At 38.9% G+C, this 17,376-nt stretch overlaps 2 protein-coding genes across 2 annotated transcripts; both read left to right on the forward strand.

The window, feature by feature from the left end:
• The first annotated feature begins 2,716 nt into the window (after positions 1 to 2,716).
• On the forward strand, positions 2,717 to 3,169 carry LOC144705979 (uncharacterized). Its single transcript, XM_078578863.1, has 2 exons — positions 2,717 to 2,848; positions 2,903 to 3,169. The coding sequence occupies exons 1-2, from the start codon at positions 2,717 to 2,719 to the stop codon at positions 3,167 to 3,169; spliced, it is 399 nt and encodes a 132-aa protein (XP_078434989.1).
• Positions 3,170 to 14,229: 11,060 nt separating this feature from the next.
• On the forward strand, positions 14,230 to 14,829 carry LOC144705723 (uncharacterized). Its single transcript, XM_078578512.1, has one exon. The coding sequence runs from the start codon at positions 14,270 to 14,272 to the stop codon at positions 14,720 to 14,722; it is 453 nt and encodes a 150-aa protein (XP_078434638.1). The 5' UTR covers positions 14,230 to 14,269; the 3' UTR covers positions 14,723 to 14,829.
• Positions 14,830 to 17,376: the final 2,547 nt, after the last annotated feature.

Consider the following 17,376-nt stretch of genomic DNA (forward strand, 5'->3'; position numbering starts at 1 on the left):
TGCAAGCAACAATGCTGGAGCGCTGGGATCAACCCTTCTCTCTCCTGCTCTCTCTCTCCACCTCCCTCCCTCTCTAATTCCCATCGCCCTCTGTCTCTCTCACTCACATTAATATTGCCTGCTCCGTCTTTCCCCCATTCTTATCTCTTTGTCATTCTTTCATTCATATCACACTCGCTCTCTCTCGTTCATATCGGTGTCACTCTCTCTCATTAGTATTGCTCTCCCCGCCCTCTCATTCAAATTGCCCTCCCCATTCTTTCATTTGTTTGCTTCTATCCCTTTGTTTTTCCTCCGTTCCTCTTGCTCTCCCTCCTTGGTTCACTGAATTTTCCTTCCCTCTGTGTTAGGATACGCTCCGACCCATCGCTTTCCTGACCTTAGAATGTTCTGATCCCATCGGTGGTCTTGGTTTTTGCTAACATTTAAAATTCCATAAAAGAGTGCCCCCCTCACTTGGTTCCAACTGTTGGAACCTAGCTGTCTCACTTTAGCGACTCACACAGAGAAGGGAAGGACACGCACTCACTCGCTTAATCTCACACAGAGAAGAATGATTTAAGTTCTCACTCTCTCTATCTCACAAAGAGAAGCAAGATGAAAGAACCCTTTGAGGTAGGAAGGAACCTTGATGCACACAGCATACAACAACAATGGAACACATACATATTTATAGGCACTCCCCCATAACTGCCTATGGATTTAAACTCAGCATGGCCACACACCAGTCCATGTACTTGGTCTTCCATAAAACTCAATCTTCTGCTCTCCTTGAGCTCAGCTTTTGCCTTTAAATCACCCTATACCATGATGACTTGTTCTTTGTTGACTTGTTAAAAAAAACCAACTCTTAAATTAACTAAGTCAAGATTAACTATCCAACACTTTCCCTCAATCTTGACACTCTCCATCCTCATAGCCACCTTGAGTGATCTTTTCTGATGGCCTACAAGAGAGCAGATACATGCTCTTGTCCTGTATCCGCCAGATTGGCCCTTTCATCTTCATTATCTTCGTCATTATCAAGGAGACAGTCTGCTTCATAATGCCCATATCTCTGACAATTATAGCCCTTTACCTTTGACTTATGACGGGGCTTGTGGTGATCATCTTTGCCTCATCCATTGCTTTCACATCCTCGACCTCTTCCTCGACTTCGTCTTCCACCATGCCTTGCAACAAGTACTTGCTCCTCATCCTCTGCCTCTCGTTCTCGGAGCTTGTCTTCTTGCACCTTCAATGAGCCCACAAGTTCTTTAAGGGACATGAATTTGATTTCACAGAATTGTTCTATCGCCACGGTGACATTATAGAACTTTGCCAGCATTGCTTGTAGCAACCTCCCAACGACGTCGCCTTCGGTGAGGTTCTCTACAAGATTGGGCATCTCTGACACAATATCGGATAACTTGCCAACAAAATCAACAACTAAGTTATCCTTAACCATCCTCTGGTTCTCGGACTCTCACTTTAACGCATGAATGTGAGCTTTCTTCATCCGGTCAACACCCGCGTTCATCACTCGAAGAGTCTCACATGTCTACTTCGAGCTTTTGTCTTCGTCAAGCTGAAGCTGAAGATCTTTGGAAATAGATTTAAAAATGGTTGGCATAGCAAGACGATCCTTCATTCTTGGCACATCATCCTCGATGACGGCGCTCCACAACCCATATGCATCGAGCAATATCTTCATCCTCTTAGCCCATAAAGAATAGTTTGTCCTAGAAAGAGTAGGGAAGGTAGTAGAGACACCCAATGTACCCGTCGCTCTGGGCACTCCCATGTTGGCTCCGTCTCCATCCACACAGGACCCTTCACCAGCCTCTGACACTGGCACAACTCCTCGTCTCAGCATCGCCACACTTCTTGGACTACGAACCATGCCCTGATGCCACTTGTTGGAACCTAGCTCTCTCACTTCAGCAACTCACATAGAGAAGGGATGGATAGGCACTCACTCTCTTGATCTCATACAAAGAAAAAAGATTTAAGCTCTCACTCTCTTCATCTCGCAAAGAGAAACAAGAAGAAAGAACACTTTGATAGAGGACGGAACCTTGATGCACACAGCATACAACAACAATGGAGTACAAACATATTTATAGGCACTACCCCATGACTGCCTATAGAGTTAAACTCAGCATGGCCACACATCTGTCCATGTACTTGGTCTTCCAAAAGACCCACTCTTTTGCTCTCCTTGAACTCACCTCCTGCATCCACATCACCCTATACCATGCTGACTTGTTCTTTGTTGACTTATTCAAAAACACCAACTCCTAAATTAACTAAGTCAATATTAACTATCCAACACCAGCGCTGACTTTAGAGGATTCATAACATTTCCGCTCGAGTTCAATTCGGGACGTACTAAAGCATCGCATGATCTTGTGTCTCAGAATTTGCCATTTGTGTGTTGAGCTGAGCGTCTGGAGGGAAAGAACTCTTAAAAATGAACAGCTGTCCACTCTAGGGTCAACCAGCCATAATCAAATCAATACACCAACGCTGGCATCAACCTTAGTCAGTGAAACCTTAAATGTTCAGTCCCCTTGCTTTTCAGGTTGACTATTAACATTCAACAAATCTATGTCCAAATACATTACTCCCCTTCACATCGGTGGCTCATAAATACACAGTCTCCAAGCTCAACATCTTCAGAAACTATCCTTGGGAGCACTGTTTCCCACTGCACGAGCGGCTCTCCCACCCTCGAATGTCCAAAAAATCCATCGACGGTCACCACAAAGCGACGGAGACCTACAAGGGCAACGAGCTCTGCCGCCAAAAGACCATCAAGCTTTTGGAGGAGCTCAACATGCCTTGGGGCCTGCTTCCCATTCAGGACGTGAAAGAGATCCGTATCAACCGCCATACCGGCTTTGTTTGGCTGCTCTTGTAGAAGGCCCTCAACTACACCTTCCGCAAGGCGGGCCACCTTGTCTCCTTCATCGCCAAGGTCACCGGCTTTGTGGAGGACCACCGCATGTGCCAAGTGACCGGCACCAAAACCAAGGAGCTCCCCATGTGGATATCTTTGGGAGAGTTCTACGTCAACCCCAGAGACAGCAGCAAGATCACATTCAGGACGCCAACAGGTCTCTCAAAAATGTACCCAACGTCTGCCTTTGAGGTCAAGGAGCACAGAAGCATAATGGCTGTGGCATAGTGTGTACTCTTACCACACCCATGGAATCTGAAACTAGCACCCTGTAGATCGTGGCCAAGGGAAAATGGAGCCGGTGGTGACAATATTCCATCCCATTCTTTATGTGAGCTTGCAAACTCGGGATCCTACACTTTCATAGACAATCGAATGCTTGAAGCTCTAGAACAGACGAATTTGTGAGAAATAATAGCACGGCCATTTCTTTCCTCTATCTATAACACGACGCCCCTCGTCAGGCATAAGATTCGCGTTCTGCTGTCTTTCCTTTAGTCCTTTGTTTCCTTCATTAGAGGTTAGAGCACCATAGGGAAGTGGTTTTCTCTGGATTTAACAAGCAGAACAGTGCAGGTTCATTGTAGTCTGTAGTTTAATTTTAAAATCAAGACAAATTGACCTTCACTGTCCTAATCTACAAATGTTTTGCCGGCTCCACAAAGAGATACTAATACGACTATCAATGATCCACTTGGTCTTAAACCGTGCAAATGAGAGCCACAATCCAACTGGCTCATTAAATATTGCCTTTTAAATTGGGGCATTCTGGGCTGATTGATTTTCTCTCATTTCCTATTTGTACATGTAATTGCATGCGTCGCACGCGAGGCTAGGAGTGGAAAAGGCAAATATAGATTTAAATATTGTTATAAATTCAATATTATATTTTTTACGTATAATAGTATTTTTTATGAAATTTTCACTCTAAAGTTCCACAGAACTACCAAAAAGTCCCTAAAATCATAATAGAAATGCCTTAGAACCAGAACACACAATCTCTTAAAAACAATTTACTCAACCTCTTGCCGTTTCTCAACAGATATAAGTACATACTTTCTAACCCATCAAAATATTGACTTTGTTGATTAACCATTTAGCAAATGCATGAGTACAATGCTTTATTTCTTAAGACAGAGGCATTCGCGTTACAAATACAAACAAATGTAAATATAATTTATCTTACCTGGAAATTAATCTCAGAAAGTTATATTAAAATACCCTAGATTCAGGAAAGAATATATATCAGTTAATGTGAAAGAAATAATGTTATGCTTAAATGCCTTGCATCTATGCAATGTTGTTTGATTAATCCCACATGTTGTTGGATCAATTGCACAGTGAAAAACTTCCGATTTTATTCCATTCTTTGTTTAAGCTTGCGAACTTAGGGGCCTACTCTTTCTAAGACAATTGAATGCTTGAAGTTTCAGAACAGACCGATTTGTCAGAAATGATAGCGCGGCCACTTCTTTCTTCTACCTATAACGCGACGCCCCTCGTCTCGCATAAGATTCATGTTCTGTTGTCTTTCCTTTAGCCCCTTGTTTTTTTTGTTTGAGGTTAGAGCACCATAGGAAAGTGGTTTTTGCTGGATTTGTCCGGTCGAACAGTGCAGGTTCATTGTAGTTTGTATTTGAACTTTAAAATGAAGAAAAATTGACCTTCGCCGTCCTTGTCTACGAAAGTTTTGATGGCTCCACAAAGAGATACTAATACGACTATTGATAATCCATTTGGTCTTAAACCACGCAAATAAGAGCCATGATCTATCTGGTTCATTAAATATCGGTGTTTAGATTAGGGAATTGTGGGTTTTCACTTTTCTCTCAACTCCTATCTGTATGTGGATTTGCTTGCATGGCACACGATGCTAGGAGTGAAAAAGGCAAATATAGATTTAAATATTGATATAGATTCAATATTATATTGTTGACGTATAAAATTATTTTGTTTGTGAATTTTCCACTCTAAAGTTCCACAAAACTACCACAAGGCCCCTAAAACCATAATAGTAAGGCCTTGGGATCAGAACATTCAATCTCTCAAAAAACATTTATTCAGCCTCTTGCCGTTTCTCAACAAATATGTCACACGGTTAGAAATGGACCAGAAAATCAAAAACAATATTTTAGTAAACCGAGAATTGTACCGTCTGATATGTAAAATCATTATCTTTGTGCATTTAACTACTTAAATATCCTGAACATTCATAAGAATCATAACATCCTTTGAAAGCCTCCTGACATTGAAAAACATCTGTTTGGAAATCAAAACCAAGAATGTCTTGAAAGGAATGTGATATCTTAGTTCAGCATGGATAGATTTTGAGTTTTTGCATGCCAAGTATTTTTAATTTTGAGATACTTTATATATATCTATTGGTCGGCCATTTTTTTTAATTTGATTGTCTGGGAAGATTGTACTGAATTTCAAATAAACAATACCTTGCAGCGAATATCAAGGGTTACTCTTATATATAAGTCTCCATTGCCATAATGATTGTTTTAACATACCTCATGTCTTTAGTGTTTCTTATTTTAAGAACGAGGAAGCAAGTGTGGGGGAAAATATCAAGAAGCTGTGGGAACATGAATTCAGAAAACATGATGGAAGGAGGAGTTCATTATTGTGATAGGTCTTGGAAATGGTGTTCTAGAATTTTACCCTTCATATACAAAAAATGATAGAGGTATTTATATTGTAAATCATACGAGAACAGAGGTTTTCTTGTCAGAACCGTGTGATTTCGTTGGTGATGCAGCAAGTAAATGAGAACAATTTTCGATGATTGGCACTAAAAAAAAAAATTATATTCCTCATAAAGTTAATTCTTTGTGAATTTAATATACATCTAGCTGTTTAGATTTCCCAGTCATAGGTAAAAATTGGAACTTCATTCTCAAAAAATGCATGATTCATAACCATCATTGATTAAATCGAAAAATAGGTTTTGCAGTTAACGGAATTACTTAATGTCAATAAGTCATTTTGAAATATCATTCGACCATAAAAATGAGAAATGTGTTTCAAACAAACAAGTTCGCCTTAAGGATTCCTTTCATTTAGGATAATTTTAAGAAAAAACTGATTGCATATAATTTTTTTTAAATTACTTATACAATTAACACGTTATTTATACCTATCACACGTCAAGAGGAATTATGCTCTGATGCTCTTGTTTCTTCTCTAATTATTAAACTTAAAGGGAAGCTAAGTGAAATGCTTAATATGTATTTTGATGGACATCCAAAGTAATGAATGCATTAGGGATTGTGATTAAGCACAAAAGCTCCTCAGACAAATAGTTGACTGATTGTTAGCGAAGATAAAATAGCAGCCTTAGTTAAGTGAAAGGTCACTTTGATCATGGGGTGAAAAAGTCCAACCATGTATCTATTAGTTGTATTTTCTATGAAAAGAAGGTCAACAATATTTTCCAACAGTTTCCAATATTTTCCAGAATTTAACTTCATTTGATTGGTTTAACAAGTTCTTCAAATTCCTACTACTACCTTTGGCTATTCAAGGCTAAATCTACTGATGATTTAATGAAAACTAATTTGTGAATATATTGACAAGTTTCAAACTATTTTATAGCTGAAACCCTTGGCACAAAGGCTAGTTTTAGCTCTTATTTCTTAAAAGGTATTTTGAATGTATGAAAAAATAGTTAATATATAAATTCAAAATTAGAAAAGACTATTTTTTGCATTGCTAATCATAATCAATACATATGACTACTAAACTAATGAAAAAATAGACAAATATAAGGCAAATGCAAAAAATACTATTTTTTTATAAATACTATTTTTTATGTCATTGAATGCAAATGGGTATATAAGTTAAAATACAAACCTGCTGGAGAAATAGACAAATATAAAGCAAGATTTGTTGCAATGGGATACAACCAATATTGACAGGGCTGATTTGGAATATGTTAACCAAGATTAGATCAACAAAACATTTAGTCCAGTGCGTAAGTACACAACTATTTGCTCGTTTCTATCATTGGATATAAGCATTTGTTGGAAAATACACCAATTAGATATATCCAATGCATTTTTTGCATCGAGGTATAATGAAATGATCTACGTGAAACAGCCTCCAAGATTCAAGAATAAGCTTTATCTGAATCATGTATGTTATCTGCACAGATCACTACACGGACTTCGCCAATATCAAAGAGCAGGGTTCACTAAACTCACCATGCATCTTGCAGCACTCGGTTTCATTGGATCCATAACGAACTCTTCATTGTATTTACAAAATATTGCTATCTTTATTCTAATATACCTTGATGATATCTGAATTATATGTCAACGCATACCTGAAATTTCTACACTTATGCATCATTTAAGCTCTACATCTGCTATTAAGGACTTGGGTCCGGCACATTAATTTCTTGAATTTGAGTTTATATAACATTAAAAAAGATATGTCTCGTGTCAATAAAAAATCTTCTATCAATTGCATTGTGCCAACATGGAACAGTGTAAGTTTTTCTCTACACCTTGTGTCGTCTCCTCCACTTTGGATACAGTTAAATCTTCCAATGATGTTACATTATATTCACAAACGTTGTCTGCCTATTCAGTATCAATAAATCATGTCAAAGATGCATTCACCATACAACAGTGACTTGCAGGCTGTGAAGCATCTTCTACGATATTTAAAAGGAAACCTTTTGTGTGGATTGCTCATCGTAACTCAAATTTCACAATCAATGCTTTTAGTAATGCAGATTGGGCAAATGACAGCATCAATAGGCATTCAACTGGAGCTTCTATACTTTACATTGCTCAGAATCTCGCGCCTTGGAAGGAACCAACAGTTTCTCATTCATGTACAGAAGCAGAGTACAAGGTTTAGCCAATTGTGCCCAGACGATTTCTAGGTACAATCACTCTTCACAGAGACAAGTTTCTACAGAAGATGATCCTATACTGTTGTGCGACAATATTGACGCTACATACCTTGCTGCAAATCCTGCATTCCACGCCATAACCAAGTAAATTAAGATTGACTTTCATGTCATAAGAGAACAAGTGGCGAGAATAAATATACAAATCAAGTTTGTTGAAAGTGACGGTCAACTAGCTGTTGGCCAAGGTCAGATTTTTGCATATGAGGAGTAAGCTCAATGTCCACTAGACTCTATCTTTGAGCTTAACAGGAGGTGATGACATAGTGCGAAACTCAGTGACAAGTTAGCCTCCAGCTCAACAGCAAGGGAACGAATAGGAGTTATAATAGAAGATTAACTAGTAAAAAATAAGACACGCAGCCTATACTCGTTATAATAAATTCAGTGAACTCTTTCTCCAAAGAGCACCCACTATCTATCATTTGGTGTCGCCACACTAATCGCCATAGGATCAGCTATACTTATCATATAAGTAGGATCAGCTAGTGCTTCCTATCCGGATAATTCGATGTCCGTCTTGACTATCCATCAAATAAGAATATCAAGAATGCATGTTTAAAGACTAGTGATCACTATATTATGATTTCATCATAATTCACGAAGTCCTTTCACGTATTCACGGACTTCATTATAAACATCACACAGAATAATAATGAACACAACTATTTTATTCATTGAACTTAAATAAACATGGTAGTGTGATTAGCTTGACGGCCACATAATAAGCATCACTAGCTTCGTAATATCGATTAATTGGACAGTCAATACTCTAATATGGAATATGTTAACTATAGCCTCAATCTATTAATGTTTATTCCATAATAGATTCTTTGCCAAAATATTTTCTGTCCAATATTTTTGGAATATATGAACCCACCTCCTTCGCGACTACATCTAATAACATAAACTGGATGCAAGCCTTGAATACTGAGTACCAGGTATTGTTATCTAATGATACCTTGGACATTGGTAACTAGAAATACTAATTTTCATGTCATTGAATGTAGACGGGTATATAAATTAAAATACAAACCTGATGGAGGAATAGAGAAGTATGAAGAAATATTAGTTGCAAAAGGATACAACCAACATCAAGGGTCTGATTTCAGCAAAACATTTAGTCTAGTGGGTAAGCACACAACTATTTGGTTATTTCTATCATTGGTTATAAGAAATGGTTGGAAGATACACCAGTTAGATATTTGATATGCTTTTTTGCATGGAGATGTAAATGAAACGATCTATGTGGAATAGCATCCGAGATTCAAGAATCAACTTCATACAAATCATGTGGATTATCTGCACAAATCACTACACGGACGTAAGCAATCTCCTAGAGCAGGGTTCCCTAAACTCACCATGCATCTTTCAGCACTCGATTTCATTTGATCCAAAACTGACTCTTTCTTATTTTTACAATTACAGAATAATAAAATCTTTATTCTTATCTACATTGATGATATCTTAATTACATGTCCATGCATCTCTGAACTTTTTACACTTGTGCAGCATTTAAAATCTGAATTTTATTTTAAGGACTTAAGTCCTTCACATTATTTTCTTGGAATTGAGTCTATAAAACATGAGAAAAGATATTTCTTATCCCAATAAAAGTATATTGCATCAATTGCATCATGCCAACCTGGAAAACTGTAAGCCTTTATCTAAACCTTGTGCCGTCTCCCCCACTTTGGGTACAGTTAAATCTGCAAATGATGTTACATTATATTGACAAATGGTTATGTCCCTTCAGTATCTCACTCTTACTTGACCTGATTTTGTTCAGTATCTAAACCCTGATTTTGAGGCTTTTTGAGTTGAAATCTTGAATAGGCCTAACAAGACAACAATTGAGGACGCCATATCTGATGTAATTCATGAAGAGAGTAGATTGAAAGTACCGTTAAAACAGAGTCAAAATTCTGACCAGATTTTCAATTCAGCATTTATTGGTCAGCATAAGGACAAAAAACCTCAAAATGTGACACATCAAAATCAGAGTCAAAGGAAGGATACCAGAGGAAATCAACATGATCCCAAGGAGAACCTTTGGTGTACACATTGTAAGAAGAGAAGACATACTAAAGAGACATGTTGGGATATAGTGGGAAAGCCGAAAAACTGGGGAAAGAGTTTCCTTATATTTCAATCTGATGAATATAACGGTCACGGAGGAAATCCATTAGCTGATCTGAACCAACTCATAGGCTGAATGTGAGATTGGCAGAATTGGGAAAGATCAAGGAGGCAATTTCAAACCTGAATCTAGAAGCAGTCTCTATCATCGGCTATGCTTCAATGTTTGATTCTGGTGAGTGTTATAACTCCTTCAAACTATCCAATGTTCACCAGTGCTTCTAGTTGATAATCATGAAAAATGAAATGCATGGATTCTAGATTCAGGTGATACAGATCATATGACCCCAAAATCTGATATTCTTTATCATATACCCCATGTCCAAGATATTAGAAGGTTCAAATAGCTGATGGGTCCCTCTTAATAGTACTAGGGATAGAAAAGATCAGATTAGAACCCATCGGGCTATTAGAGGATGGTTTACACATTCCTAAACTATGTCTCAATCTTATTCCTAAACTATGTATCAGAAATTAGCTAACTTGCCTCATTATGCTATACACTTTGATAATGATGAATGATTCTTGGTGAACATGGAGTCCAACCATTGGATTGGACTTGCTCAAATTGTCAAAGGTCTCTACCATATTTTGCACACTAGATAGGTCACTTACCTAAATCAGGAGCTCAACGTGAAGAACGAACAAGATCTGAGACTGATACATCGGCGATTGGAGCATCCTTTGCTGAAAGTTCTTCAATTTCTTTTCCCAAGTTTGACTCTAAAAAATAATAAACTTGACTGTGATGTGTGTGAGTCTTCAAAGCATAAGATGTCTCAATATCCTCTGTCAATGAACAGAAAACATTTACCATTTCAACTTATTCATGGTGACATATGGGGTCAAACATCTGACTTTTCATTGAAAAATCATTGTTGATTCCTTGTTTTAGTTGACGACTGTACACATTTTATATGGGTAGCTTTACTTCAAAATAAAATTGAAGTTTCAAATATTATTCCATTTTTTTCAAATTAATTGAACAGAAATTCGTGATAAGATAAGTGCTTTCCCGAACTGACAATGCTAAGGATTATTGTAATCAGAAACTGAAGGATTTCTTTAAAACAGAGGGTATTGTACATGAGACATCATTTGTATATACACCCCAGCAAAATGGACATGCTGAAAGAAAGATAGGGCATATTTTTGAAAAAACAATAGCTCTACTAATTGACAGCAATTCTCCAAAGTATAGATGGGGAGAAGCTGTATTGACTGCGACCAACCTTATTAATAGATTACCATCAATTAGTAATAATCGTGAATCTCCTATTAATATGATGAGTTTATTTTATCCTCATGTAAATCTGAAGAATAATCTCAAACCAATGATATTTGGATGTGTATGTTTTGTTCATAAGCCTAATGTAAGATCAAATAAGTTGGAATCAAAAGCTGTAAAATGCATTTTTGCTGGTTATCCTAATACCCAAAAAAGGTATGTGTTTTTGTTCTGATTTTAGGAAATGTTTTGTATCAAAAGATGTTACTTTTCATGAAAATTATATGTATTATTCTAGTACCAGAATAAGAACTGATATAGAGAAGGGTGTTGTGCCTAGAAGCCTGGACATCTACAATGAGTGTGTAGATACCCCAAATTTAGATTTGCAGAATTCTGATGTGAATAATATTCTACATGAAAGTTTTCCCTCGCCTTCATCAGATTGTAGAGAAGAGCTAAATGATTGTGGAGATCAGATGAGAGGTTATGAGACTGAGAACCAAAATCCAGAAGAAGTCAATGTAATAGAAGGTGAAAATGCATAATCGCATCTCCCTATAGCTTTACGGAAAGGAAAAAGGTTAGGTACAACAAGGAAGCTATATCCTATCGAAGATTATCTGACTTGCAAATGTACCTCATTAGCTCATCAATCATTCTTCACCAAGTTTGGTGAGGAAAAAATACGTGGAGGAGTAGGAGAAGCAAAAAAGGATCAAAGGTGGAAACATGTTATGGATGACAAGTTGGATGCAATAAGGGGACATAGTACATGGGAAATTGTAACTTTACCCAAAGGAAAGAAAACTGTAGGATGTAAATGGGTATTTCCTATCAAATATAAATCGAATGGAGAGAATGAAATATTCAAAGCTAGACTAGGAGCTAAAGGATATACACAGGTTTTTGGTATAGATTATCTTGAGACCTTTGCTCCAGTTGCAAATATGAACACTGTAAGCATAATTATCTCTCTAGCACCTAGTTTAAGTTGGACTTTACATAAATACGATGTAAAGAATGCATTTTTACATATAGAGTTTGAGGAGGAAATATATACGGTTATGCCACCTGGCTATGATCAAGACCACGGTGATAAAGTGTGCAAATTGCAGAAGACAATCTATGGTTTGAAACAATCACCAAGATCTTGGTTTGGAAAAGTTACAAATGTATTGAAAATTTTTAATTATAAACAAAGCAATCGTGATCATACTCTATTTTATAAACACAATAGAGAGATGAAATTTACTATCATATTATTTTATGTAGATGGCATAATGGTAGCAAGTGGTGATAATGAAGAGATAGATACCTTAGACTGCCAGTTGTCTCATGAATTTGAGATGAAATACTTAGGACTTTTGAAATATTCTCTTAGTATAGAAGTGTCATATCTTTGTTCAGGTTTATTTCTATCACAACAAAATTATGCACTTGATTTGTTGAGAGAAGCAGGTTATCAGGATTGTCAACCAATCGATACTACCTATTGATTCCAACAACAAATTGAAGCTGGAGAAGATGTCGAGGCAGCTGACCAGGGAGTATATCAAAGGCTCATTGGTCAATTGATTTATCTGTCTCATACCAAGCCAAATATACGTTATGTTGTAAATACTTCAAGTCAATTCTTGCACAAATCAAATATTACTCATATGAAGGTTGTTTTTAGAATTTTAAAATACCTAAAATGAACAATAGGATATGTGTTAGTTTTTATTAGAAATGATGTTTTGGATTTAAATATCTATACTGACGCAGATTTTGCAAGTTAGTTAGTAGATCACAGGTCAACTACAGGTATATGAACATTTTTAGGAAAAATTTAGTTACTTGGAAAACCAAGAAACAAAAAACAGCATCCCGATCGAGTGCAGAGGTGGAACTCAGAGCATTGGCGGCAGGGGTAAGTGAAGCTGAATGGATAAAAGGTATGTTTGATGAATTAAATATAAAACTGCAGGGTACAATTAAGTTATTAAGTGACAACAGATCAGCATTAGCATGGTCCATGATCCGGTTCAACATGAACGAACCAAACATGTTGACATTGATCAGCATTTCATCAAAGAACAACTGGAGACTAGGGTTATCTGCACCCCTTATATCCGATCAATGGAAAATTGTGCTGAAATCTTCATCAAGGGACTGGTAAGGTTTGAATTTTTAAATTATCGTCACAAGCTCGGGATGGAGGGAATCCACGCTTCGCTTGAGGGGGGATGTCAAGGAGAAGAACGCTCCAACATGGAGCTGGATGTTTCTAGAAGCAATTTCTTTTGGACATTTCTGCAATATGTGAAACTTAAATATTTTTCATGTTATTTTGAACTTAAAATGACATTGTATATTTTCATTACATCCGAGGTTTCTTGGGTACTTTCTCCCTCTGTCTCTCTCTCTGTCTGTCTGTCTGTCTCTTTCTCTCTCTCTCTGTCTCTCTCTCTCTCTCTCTCTCTCTCTCCACAAGAAGTTCGCTCGTTCTCTTCATGTCTTTCGCTTATCCTCTTCCATTATGGCCCTCGTATTAAATGCCTCAATATCTTAATATCGTGGTTTACGTGTGGACGATTGAAATCGATTGAACTCAATCGGTGTCGCGGTTTTGAGTCGTCGGGATAAAAAAGCCGAAGACCAAATGACCCACTGAGTTCGGCGCCGCGTTTACCTGGATGGTGCCATTAAACGCCGGATTATCTATCTTTTATGAATACGCCGTGTCCGTTCAGGCAAATAGCAAGAGACAGAATTTAAAGAACAACCCGCGGCCGCAACATAGCAAACCTTGCGACGGCGCCTGCGGTACGAAGGGCTGATCCATCGAGAAACGGACATTTATATGACGTTAGTAGATCCACTCCACCCGTCAAAACCTTCAGATTCTTTTCCCTTTTCTTTCCAGGTTCACATGCACCGTCGAGATAATCGTATATACGAAGACGATTCACCCATACATGAGAAGCTTATAAATACCCATACTCCAGCTTCATCCTCTTCACCACTTTCTTGCGAGTCCTTCTCAAACCATATAATGGCCAAGAATTCCATCGACGCTCACCGCGAAGGGGCGGAAATCTACAGGGGCGACGAGCTCTGCCGCCAGAAGACCATCCAGCTTTTGGAGGAGCTCAACATGCCTCGGGGCCTGCTTCCCATTCAGAACGTACAAGAGATCGGCATCAACCGCCGAACCGGCTTCGTTTGGCTGCGGCAGAAGAAGGCCCTCAACTACACCTTCCGCAAGGCGGGGCGCCTCGTCTCCTTCGGCGCCGAGGTCACCGGCTTCGTGGAGGACCGCCGAATGCGCCAAGTAACGGGCGTAAAATCCAAGGAGCTTCTCATGTGGATATCTCTGGGAGAGTTCTACGTCGATCCCAAAGACATCACCAAGATTACTTTCAGGACGCCTGTGGGTCTGTCGAAAACATACCCCGCGTCTGCCTTTGAACTCGAGGAGCAGGGAAGTATGAGAGCTACTGCATAGTCCGTGCTCTACTTCGAACAGTGCCCTCGAAGAGGATGTTGAATTGATATATTTATTTTGATGCATTATTATTTTTCTCTACTCATTTGATGATAATGGAATGCACTAGGCCATGGAATATCCACATCTTCCCTCCGCTTCTAAGGAGAAAGCTCAACGTCTCCTCTCCGCTTGTGCTTGAGGAAGATGAGCCAGCAAAGCCGCCTGGATTAAATCTAGGTTCAAACATAGATAAAACCAAAGATAACAGTGTTTTGCTTAAACCGTACATAGGAACACGGAAAGGATTCATTCCAACGTTTTACGAATATGATTAAAATAGAAAATTTTCCATTATACTGTACTATAAATATGAACCAATTTTAAAGACACAAGTGTAGAATAATAACAATCTTCACCATTTTCTTGTGTCCTTATCTCTCTCCTCTCTCGCTCTCTCCTCCTCATCTATCGTTATTCTTGTTGTTGATCTTAATCTCTCAAGTTCTAGATCTGAATCTCCTCTCAGCCCACATCCATCAGCACGCTCATCCCACCATCTTTATCGCACCATCTTCTAATGGGCTTCATCTTTTCAGTCACCACCATCCTCTCCCGCTTCTTTTCAGTCACCGCCATCCTCGCCGCGTCCATCTTCGCCATCGTCACCACCCGCTTTTGGACTTTACGTCTTGCATCAAAATCTCTCTCCACCTAAAAGACCTTGTTTCGCCATAGATACCCGGAAATAGAGACTGCAACCAGAGACCTAAAGAGAGACCAAGGAATAGTGAGAAAGAGAGAGAGAGAGAGAGAGAGAGAGAGACAGACAGACAGACAGACAGACAGAGATACATAGTGACAAACAGAGCGAAAACCGTCTCATTTCTTCATCAAAACTGATGATGCTGAAACAGTAACAGTCATAGACATTACTTTAGTTTCCAAGGTCAAGATTATCAAATACCTAAGGTTCTTCTTCATTACTTCCCTGGTCGTAATCTCTTTCTCTCTCTCTATCTCTCATCCTCTCGCGCGCGCGCTCTCTGTCTTCCTCTCTCTCTTTCTTCCTCTCTCCCTCGCTCTCTGTCTGTCTATCTGTCTCCCCGACTCTCTGTCTTCCTCTCTCTCTCTCTCTCTCCCTCTCTCTCTCTTTATCTCTCTTGCTCGCCTTCATTCTATCTCTCGTGCATTCTCTTGCTGACTCTCTCCCTCTCTCTCTTGCTCCCTCTCTTTCTATCTGTCGTCCATTCCCTTGCTCTCTCCCTCGCTCGCTCCCTTTCTACCTCTTGGGCATGCTCTTGCGCTCTCTCTCTCCCTCACTTGTTCACTCACTTTCTATATCTCGTGCATTCTGTGGCTGTGTTTCTCTGGCTCTCCCTCACTCTCTTACACGCTCTCTTTCAATCTCTCGTGCATTCTCTTGCTCTTTCTCTCTCTTGCTCGCTCTCTTTCACTGGCTCTCTCTCGTGCTCGCTATCTTTCTATATCTCGCACATTCTCTTACTCTCTCTCTCTCTCTTCCTCGCTCTCTTTCTATCTCTCGTGCATTCTATTTCTTTCTTTCTCTCGCTATCTCTCTCTCTCCCTCACCCTCTCCCTCTCCCTCTCCCTCCTCTCCCTCCCCCTCTCCCTCTCCCTCTCCCTCTCCCTCTCCCTCTCCCTCTCCCTCTCTCTCTTCCTTCCTCTCCCTCTCGCTCCCTCTCTCTTTCTACCTCTCCCTCTCCCTCTATCTCTTCCTCTCCATCTATCTCGTCCTCTTCCTTAACCTCTCTCTTCCCCTTCCTCTCCCCCTTCCCCCTCCCGCTCCCTCCCTCTATCTCTATCTCCCTCTCTTATTCTCTCCCTCTAAAGAGGAATGCAAGACCAATGGGATCTAAAAAAAGAAATAGACTAGTAAGAATTGAACATGTATCTATACTCGTTAAGAGAAATAGATGGATAGGATTAAACATAGGAATATATAGATGGCCAGGAGTAAATCTCGATAGGATTAAATCTAGCGGATAGGATTTAATTTTGATAGTAAACATAATCATCAAAAAATCTAATGGTCACAAGGACACTAAGATAGCTAGTTATAACTACTTATTACTAGGCTTTAACACTTATTCATATAAATGCAAACCAATCTGTAACAAGAAAAGATTAAGGAAGATAAACAATCTCAACTCCTGATCTCTTTTACTATCCTCCATCTCATCGATCTCCATTCTTCTCTCTTCTTCATCATGCTCTACATTCCTGAGAGGTCTTTGCATGGTATCAAAGCCAGCGTTGTAAAGAAGCATCTGAGAGTTTGAAAACTCAACTTATGGACCTTCATCATGAGCATTCCTGAGTCAGCTGCTTTGACAACCGCAGGACAAGTCCCGTCATTTTTTCCAACTGGCACAAGAATGTCGATCAAGCTGACCAATCAAAACTATCAAGCGCGTAAGAGTTACATTTTGTCGATTTTAAATGGGTAAGATTTAGTAAAATGCATTGAAGGATTATCTCCACCCACTTCTGTTGCAGATTTTAAAGGAAGCTAGATCAAAAAGTTATGGGTTTTCTGCACTTAACATTGTCAGGAACCATAATTTCATCCACAGAAAAACAAGATCTTTCAAATAAACATGGGAGAAACTTGAGAATGTCTTCTCAAATCGTAGTCACTCAAAAATTATGGA

The sequence above is a fragment of the Wolffia australiana genome, chromosome 7, assembly GCF_029677425.1.
Source record: "Wolffia australiana isolate 7733 chromosome 7, ASM2967742v1".
NCBI classification, from domain to species: Eukaryota; Viridiplantae; Streptophyta; class Magnoliopsida; order Alismatales; family Araceae; genus Wolffia; species Wolffia australiana.

Excerpts from the sequence above, each read along its gene's own strand:
- LOC144705979 (XM_078578863.1), top strand. The coding sequence starts at position 2,717 with ATGTCCAAAAAATCCATCGACGGTCACCACAAAGCGACGGAGACCTAC. Across the intron at positions 2,849-2,902 it reads GCCTGCTTCCCATTCAGGAC|AAGGCCCTCAACTACACCTT; the intron begins GTGAAAGAGATC and ends CTGCTCTTGTAG.
- LOC144705723 (XM_078578512.1), top strand. The coding sequence starts at position 14,270 with ATGGCCAAGAATTCCATCGACGCTCACCGCGAAGGGGCGGAAATCTAC.